Genomic DNA, 9,076 nt, shown 5'->3' on the forward strand with positions numbered 1-9,076 from the left:
GCTCTTAACTACTGAGCCATCTCTCCAGCCAGTATGGCCAGTTTTTATGTGGTGTGTTGGGAACTGGTTCTAAAGCTTTGTCTTTTTTCTTTCTTTCTTTTTTTAAAGATTTATTTATTTAATATATATGAGTGCACTGTAACTGTTTTCAGACACATCAGAAGAGGGCATCGGATCCCATTACAGATGGTTGTGAGCCCCCATGTGGTTCCTGAGAACTGAACTCAGGACCTTCAGAAGAGCAGCCAGTACATTCTTAATTGCTGAGCCACCTCTGCAGCCCCTAAAGCTTTGTCTTATTTCGGCTCCCAAACCTAAGGGTCCCTGGCTCTATCTGGCTTCAAAGAATTGCTGTACAGCCATTGTCTGGGCAGGGAGACAGGGTGGGACTTCTAGACTGCAAAGGCAAGAGACCTGGGAGGTGAGGGGTGGGGGTGGAGAGATAGGTAGAAGTATCAGATTTAAGAGATGCAGGAGAGAAACCATCCAGCAATGCAGGTGGAAAGGGAATGCACCTTCTGGAGAGCTCCCCGAGGAGGTAATGGGGTAGCAGAGATGAAATATAGTTTAGAAGGTGTTAAACCAGGAACACTGCAGGGAAATGTATGCTGGCTACAGGGAGGATTAGAAATGCCCAGTCATTGAGCTCATCAAGGCCTATCAAAATTAAGCCAGGGTGTGTGTGTGTGTGTGTGTTTCACTCAAGAATCCAGAGGGCTCTGGCAGGTGGGACCCACTGGGAGCATAAAGCAATGATTTAACTAATGCACCACTACAGTGGTGGCTCAGAATCACAACACTTGGAAAGAAAAAACATGAAGATCATAAGTTCAAGGTTGGGCTGGAGAGATGGCTTAGCAGTTAAAAGCACTGACTGCTCTTCTAGAGGTCCTGAGTTCAATTCCCAGCAACCACATGGTAGCTCACAACCATTTGTAATGGGATATGATGCCCTCTTCTGGTGTGTTGTAGACCTCATCAGTATACTTACACATATATAAAATAAATAAATCTTTGAAAAAAATAAAGGTTAAAGAAGTTCAAGGTTATCATCTTAAGCTACAGGATAAATTCTAGTTCAGCTTGGGCTATGGAAAATAAAAATAAAAATATTAATCTGGTTCAACAGATGCTAAGTATCCTGTAATGCATGAATCAACTTACCTAAAATGCTCAAGGTTCCATATGACCAATGTTAAATCATGAAATAACGTTTCAGAGGTCCTGAAGGGCCTTAACGTAAAGGCACCATCAATACACTGATTCTTTGAAAATTGAGTTTCATCCCTTGCTTCTATTGCATTTTGTTTCTATGTTTGCTTTCTGTGGTACTGAGAATAAAACCCAAACCCTCACATATGCTGGGCAAACAAACACTCTACTTCTGAGCTATTTATTTCCTGAGCAAGCCCTGAAAACCTGAGTTCTCCAGAACTCACATAAAAAGCTGGATGCACTGGTGTTCCTACTATAAGATGGGAGGAGACCAGCTAGTCTCAGATATGCTGTACACAACCAAACCAAGAGACCCTGACACATATAAGAAAGTGAAAGTGACCTGCCCCTCACAAGTTAAAAGTTACTAACAAAGAAGATGTTTACATTGAAATGTTAGTTATAAATTCGCCATAGTAGTATATACCTTCCATCTCAGCCCTGACCTGGAATTCAGGAGATCTATCTGCCTCTGAGAGCTGAGATTAAAAGTTTAGCTTCTTTTAAGTCTGTTAGTGTACTGCATGTGAGTTTGGGTATATACAATTAGAGGTCAGAGACCACCTCAGCTGTTGGTCCCTGCCTTCCACCTTGTTTGAATAGGGTCCCTTATTCACTGCTATGTATGACTGGCTAGTTGTCCCTCAGGCTCCCAGGGATTCTCTTCTCGGTCTCCCATCTTAGCGTATCACTACAGGGAGAAATGACCTTACCTGGGTTCTGGTGATCTCAATTCAGATGCTCACACTTGCAATGGTCAGAGGTCTACCCACACTCACTGAGACCCTAGGGTTTTGTTCTCTTTTCTTCTTCTGGTATATGTTAGGACCAAACCAAGACCCTGAGTAAGCTGGGAGAAAGCTCTCTACTACTAAGCTATACATACCAACCTCTTATCCCTATTTTACTAGAGCTTTACTAGGGAGGGAGATAGACTATGAAATTAACCAATGGGCTGAAGAAATGGCTCAGTGTTTAAGAGCACTGTCTGCTCTCCCAGAGAACTGTGGTCTGATTTCCAGCATTCACATGGCAGCTTACAACTATCTGTAACTCCTCTTCTAGCTGATCTGATGCCTGGACTGTGGGTACCAGACAACATACATGCAATGCATGCAAGCCAAACAGTTATACAAGCAAAAAAAATTTAGCTCTGTATAGTGGCGCATGCCTTTAATCCCAGCACTTGGCAGGCTGATCTCCTGAGTTCAAAGTCAGCCTGGTTCACTGAGGGAGTTCCAGGACAGCCAAGGCTACACAGAAAAACCCTGTCTCAAAAAACATAAAAAATAAACAAACAAAACAACAACAACAACAAATGTTAAGTCATAATAATAAAAGAAATTAATCAATGTCATTCACCTGTATCTTACCAGGTGGAACAAGAATCTGGTCCCAGGACATCTGTGTTCCCAACCAATTCCTTAAAGTACCCCTCAAAATAAGAACATTAAAATATCAGCTCCACAATAGGGAGACTATGTAGTCTGCTGCCTCTCTTGATTCTCATGAAAGTATGTAACTGGGAAAAAGACAGACTGTGGCTCATGGGCAAGTAAATCAAAGTTTTCTACCTCCACAGAGTTCTAAAGACTGAAAAGGAAAGCACTTACTCAGAAAAGCCTTTCCACTTCAACAGGTACTCCACTTGTCCCTTAACCATGCGCCTGTCCAACACCTTTTCCACCACATATTCCTCCTCATCCTCTGAAGAAGAGCTGTCGGCTGTCCTCTTGGTCTTCTTTCCCATGTCGTGTGCCTGTTGATCCACCTGAAGGAGTATGGCCACCAGGTTCCTGAAAGGGGGAAAGATGAAATGGTTCAATCTACCTGAGGGTTAAAACGTCACTTCTTGATGGAACAGAGGATACAACACCAGTGAGTCACTTACCCTTCTTTTTGATCTACAATTATAAGACAGGGCTACAAATTTAACTTTAAAATGGGTCAATCCACATTTCTCTAACAACAACTTCTCTTTAGCTGAAGAGATCAAAATTTTTAGATAGAATAATTATTTAACTCTTTAATTTTATATTCCCAAAGAGAAAATAGCATGGGTGTTATTCCTGACCATTTCTGTATCTACTTATAAGCCAGGAACTCAAAGAGAAATGTGGGAAACTTTCAATTAAAGGTAAAGGAACCAAAATCATTTTCCTCGCCACGCATGGTAGCACACACCTTAAATCCCAGCACTTGGGAGGCAGAAGCAGGCAGATTTCTAAATTCAAGGCCAGCCTGGTCTACAAAGTGAGTTCTAAGACAGCCAGGGCTATACAGAGAAAACTCTGTCTCAAAAAACCAAACCAAAACCAAAACTTTTTCCTCTGAGGTAAATAGAGGTCTTTATAAAAAGGGGGAGGGGGAAGGAGACCCTTCCCCTACAATGCACCTGACTGTAACTTTTCTATACTCTGAACATTCAATTAATCTCTCAGGAATATGTGTGTGTGCACGCGTGCGTGCGCACATGCACGCACAGAGAGAGAGGGAGAGGGAGAGAGAGAGAGAGAGAGAGAGAGAGAGAGAGAGAGAGAGAGAGAGAAGAGAGAGAGGGAGGGAAGGAGGGAGAGNGAGAGAGAGAGAGAGAGAGAGAGAGAGAGAGAGAGAGAGAGAGAGAGAGAGAGAGAGAGAGAGACACTCTGCTTGGGCCATCTCTCACCACATTTGCATTGAATTGGTACATTTCCCTTACTTAAACAACTTGAGCCAGTCCCCTCAGAGTATCCACCAGCTCACAAAAGCAAGGCTGACAGCTGTAACACACTAAGTCTCCTTTTTAGCAATCTCATTTGGGGGATAGAAGGGAAGAGGGACAGAGGAAAAAAATTCAGAAATTAGTCACTGGACTAGTCTGTAATTCCCAGGCAGGGCTCAACTAACCTAAATAGTTCAGGAGGTACCCTGTCTCTTAACTGAAGTTGACTTTGGGCCAAAGGAAGAGGAGGGAAAAGAAGTCTGGCTCCAGACTCTGCATCAACAGAAGCCTCCTCAGAACACAGAGGATTTATTCATCAGCCCCAGGCCCCAAGAAAGCCACAGCAAGGCAGCACAAATGGAAACTGAGTTAAGCTCAGAAATATGTACGTCAGGAGTGCTAACAGAGAACCTAGTTTTAAAAATTCCCACACTGTTGTTACCATAATAATTTAAAAGTAATTCTTCCTTAGCAATGTTAAATGGTACCCACAGTCTGGATTCCTGAGCTGACTCCATTGTTATTTTGCTATAATCTCTAAAGATATTTTTCAGAACATTCCCATCTTGGCCAGAAAGCTCATCTCAGGAATAAAGAGGGAAACTACTTTTAAAATTATGTCCAAGTCAAAGAAGCAGTTGTATTTAACAATTTAATTATAATTATTAATTTTTAAGAAATCATTATAGAAATATAGTGTTAAAAATCCTACCTACAAAACTTATTAGTAAATAGGTATGCCCACCTCAGAAACTGCTTGTATTAATTTCTGACCTATGATAACTTTGAGAAAGAAGGCATGGGGAATTTAGGTAAGGGGTTTTGAAATAATCTTTTCATGAATTTAGAAGACTCTTAGACATCAAAAAATAAGTAAGGTTTATTTAAAATAAACATAGCCTCGGACCTCACCACAGACAGGAAATGCCATATTCCAGGGAGAGTACCCCACCCCCACCCCCACTCACCTTGGAATTTCCGGGAGCTGAGCACTTTAGGTCAGAGCGCTGGGTTAAAACCAGCCCCATGTTGGAAGCATGCAGTTAAGCATTGTGGCTATGGCCTTCCCTGCCTCACCAGGGGAAAAAAAAAAACAAGGATTTACATATGTGTTCTTCAGTTTGAGGAAGAGATTTTTTTTTTCTTTATACCTTCATGCTGAAGAGAAGCCCTCAAAGTAGATCAATAGGGGTTCCCTCCCTTACCTACCGGATCGCCCCAGTTCGTTCTTTCCCTCTGGGCTAACAGGAGGGGCCTCCCCTCCCAGGTCTGGGGCTTGGCGGGCTGGCAGATCCCCCGCCCCCACCCAGCTGCCTGGGCGCCACTGCGCAGCTGTCCCAGTCCGTTGCCATGACAACTGGCAGCCGTACTAGACTAGGGGGAGAGGCAAATGAAAAAGTTAAAAGGCTTAACTTTCCTTTTCACTGCAGACTGGGTGGAGAAGTTGGAAGGTATCTCCGTTGGCCCCGAGGCTAAGGCTTTCAGAGCTCAGGGGAGTTAGCTCTTTGTTTTAAAGTCCAAAATTTAGGCTTATTCCTCTAAAAGCACTGTGAATTAATCAATAGCATTTTAGGACCACCAACAGGATTGCAGCTCACTGGGAGAAGGGGAGAAGCAAGAGTAGGTACTTCCTACATACAACAGATCAGGACAAACCACCCTTAATCTAGAAGCACTCTGGACAAAGGCTTTTCCCTACCATCTGTAGCTGTACAGTTAATTAAAATTGCTTGAGGGGGAAAAGTAACAGGAAAGGGAGAGGGGAAGAATTTTAATGATACTATGTAACTCTCTTGTTTGAAAGAATTACAACAGAACTAGAACCCAAGGACTTTAAACAATAACCAGGAATCAAGCTTTGTAATTTTGGGAGCTGGTTATGGAAACCAAGGCATTATACAGTGTTTTATAATAACATTTAAAAAAAAAAAAAAAAGGAGCCAGGATATGTTAGATAGAGTCAGGTATGGTGAAGTGGGAAGGTGTGCCTCTGTGAATCCATCCCTTCCCTCTGAGGTACCAGTCATATGACGACGGAATACAGTATGGAACAGAGTTTATTTAGGCATGGAAAGTGGAGTTGAGAAAGGAGTAAAGACAAAGAAGGGGGAAGGGAGGGAGGGAAAGGAGGGAGGACAGGCCTACCAGGAACACGTGGAGAGAGAAGGGGAAAGGGAGAAAAGGGGCAGAGAGTAAGGAGAGTAAGAGCAAGATAGAGAGGAGGGAGCAAACAGCCCCTTTTACAGTAAGCCAGGCATACCTGGCTGTTGGGGCGGAGCCCAGAAGAAATTGTAACAATACAGACTACTGAGCTACAGCCCCATACCACAAAAAAAAAAAAGCCAACCCTTTCAACTGAATTTACAGGTGGGAAAAATTAGGTGCTTAGTTTAAAAAGGGGGAAGGGCAAGTTGGCAACAGCCATTAGTTAATTTTAAGTATTTACTAGTTATTCTTGTAGTGCTATAAAACAGACTTTTAGACTTTTAGTAATTAATATCCCGATATATTATTCATGTAACTCTTCATATTAACAATCCCTAATACCCAACAAAGAGATAGTATTATAATAATACCATAACAAGAAGAAAGCAGAAACCATTAAGAGGAAACAGGTCAGGGATTCAAGGTCATGCACAACTGCAAGTGCCAGTTCAGAACCATCCTATGTTGCAAGAGATCTAGTCTCAGAAGGAAAAAAAAAAAAAAAATCAGACATATATACAATGTCCTTTCACTTGGCTCTGATAAGCATATTTGCTTCACATATGGGAATTTAAAGGTTTTGTGGTATCAGACATGCTAAAGCTTCTTCAATGGGAGAGTAAGAAAAAGAGACAATCAAAAAGAACTCCGGGCACTAGAGAAATAAGTAACTCAGTGATTATGAACGCTTACTGCTCTTGCAGAGGACCAGGGTTCAGTTCCTGCACCCAGAGTAGCTCACAACCACTTATAACTCTAATCCCATGGGATCTGACACCCTCTTAAGGGTAACAGGCATGTATGTGGTACACAAACATACATGCAAGCAAACACTCATACATAAAATAAATTTTAAAAACTTTTTAAAAAGGAAAAAAATAAAGAACTACAAGTCAGCATACCACAGAGATACTGCACATCAACACTTACGGCAATGCTATCTACAACAACTAAAATATAGAACAAACCTAGGTGCCCAGCAACAGAGGGATGTATAAAGAAAATGCATACATATACTAGGAAATCTTTTTCAGACATAAAGGATGAAGTTACATCAGCTGCAGGAAAACAAATGTATCTGGAGATAATCATATCAAAAGAAGCCAGTCTCAAAGATAAATACAGTATGTTCTCTCAATGGCAGCTCCTACTTTATAGAGATACACAAAAATCACGTATGTAGAACTAAAGCTGTGTGTGTAGAGGAGAAGAGGAACTACAAAGAGGGATGATAAATGGGAGGACAGGAGTGGATGGGGTGGGGAAGTATGTTCAACATATAATACATATCTATATAAAAACTTTTCAAAAGAAAAGAAGCCTGGAGGGCATGGTGGTACATGACTTCCTCCCAGTACACAGGAAGGCAGGTGGATATCTACATTTAAAGCCAATGGGGGGTGGGAAAGAGGTGATAAATTTGGCTATCATGAGAGTTTTTAATGGTACTAATGATTGAACCTAGCACGTCTAGCACTGCTGGGCAAGTGCTCTACCAATGTACAATCTCTCTAGTTCATTTTCCTATTTTTATTCAGAAAAATGGTCTCATCAAGTTAACCCAAGAAGTCCTTGAACTTAAAATCTCCTGCCTCAAACTCCTAAATAGTAAGTTGGCTTGCACCCATCCAGCAATGCTTGTCACTATGAGAAAAAAAAATTATTGTTAGAAAATTTCTCAAAGTTCAGACACTTACGGTCTTTTGCCCCTCCCCTCTTTAAAGGACAGCTTCTCTGTTTCCCCAGTTGTCTTGTAACTCACTAATATTTTCTCTCTCTCTCTCTCTCTCTCTCTCTCTCTCTCTCTCCCCCTCCCTCCCTCCCTCCCTCCCTGAGCCAGGGTTTCTATGTGTAGTTCTGGAACTCTCTATGTAGACCAGGCTGGCCTCTAACGTGGCTTCCCGAGTGCTGTGATTAAACATGTGTACCACCTTCCTGGGGGAACTAACAACTTAAACCAGACTGGTCTTGAACTCATAGATCTATACCTGTCTGTCTCTGCATCCTGAGTGATGGGATTAGAGGTATGTACCACTATGTCCAGCACTATCACAACTTTTCAAATTAAAAAAAAAAAAAAAGTGTGTATATATACACTATACATTATATAGTGCATACTATATATACTATGCATATTATACATGCTATATACAGTATATATATTATATATACCACAGTACACTATATAATATACTCTTTAGTATAGTATATACTACATAGTATGTACTATAATATATATTATACTATGTACCATATTATATATACTATATAATATATAGTATATACATGGCATATGTATAGTGTGTGTATATACACACTAAACATATATGTATTCATAGTACACATAGTAGAAGGAAGAGTATCTGCCAGTTCCCAAAGTGTGTCTTTTGTACACACAGTGTACAGTGTTTGGATGCCTGCATGCCATAGTGTGCATATGGAGAGCAAAAGGCACACTTTGGGAACTGGCAGATACTCTTCCTTCTACTATGTGAGTTACAGACATTGAACACAGATCAGGCTTGACAGCAAGCACCTTTATTTACCAAGCCATTTCCCCAGTCAATATAGCAGTGTTCTGCTACCAACACTCAGAAGGTAAAAAGAGAACTGTCACAAGTTGGGGGCCATCTGGGCTACAATAAGACTAACATAAAAACAAAATGAGGTCTGGTGACATGGCTCACTTGGTAGAACGTGCTGCTCTTCCAGCGGACCCTCAGCATCCATGTTAGGTGGCTGACAACTATTTGTAATTTCATCTTAAGGGAATCTGATGTCTTCTTCTGGTTTCCATGTGCACCCCCATGTGTACTGCATATGTGCATGCACAGGCATGCACATGCACACAAACACACACCAAAAAACAAAACTAAACAAAAATCCCAAGACTGTTTTTTATTTTTCTTTCTTTTTTTGGTTTTTCTTTTTCGTTTTTTTTTCCTTTTTTTCTTT

The 9,076-nt window shown here is 41.3% G+C and overlaps 1 protein-coding gene across 6 annotated transcripts in view; it reads right to left on the reverse strand.

Moving 5' to 3' along the window:
• Cbx5 (chromobox 5) overlaps positions 1 to 9,076 on the reverse strand; it is a 46,161-nt gene that overhangs the window by 18,045 nt on the left and 19,040 nt on the right. For 2 of the 6 annotated variants that reach the window (XM_021183077.2, XM_029469771.1), the window contains exon 2: positions 2,829 to 3,011. In XM_021183077.2, coding sequence (XP_021038736.1) covers positions 2,829 to 2,965 — 137 coding nt within the window. In that variant the 5' untranslated portion in view covers positions 2,966 to 3,011. Of the gene's footprint in view, positions 1 to 2,828; positions 3,012 to 4,884; positions 4,989 to 5,121; positions 5,235 to 9,076 lie in introns of those variants that run through there. The other 4 variants (XM_021183080.2, XM_021183081.2, XM_029469770.1 and 1 more) reach the window with 4 other exon arrangements.

The sequence above is a fragment of the Mus caroli genome, chromosome 15, assembly GCF_900094665.2.
Source record: "Mus caroli chromosome 15, CAROLI_EIJ_v1.1, whole genome shotgun sequence".
Taxonomy (NCBI): domain Eukaryota; kingdom Metazoa; phylum Chordata; class Mammalia; order Rodentia; family Muridae; genus Mus; species Mus caroli.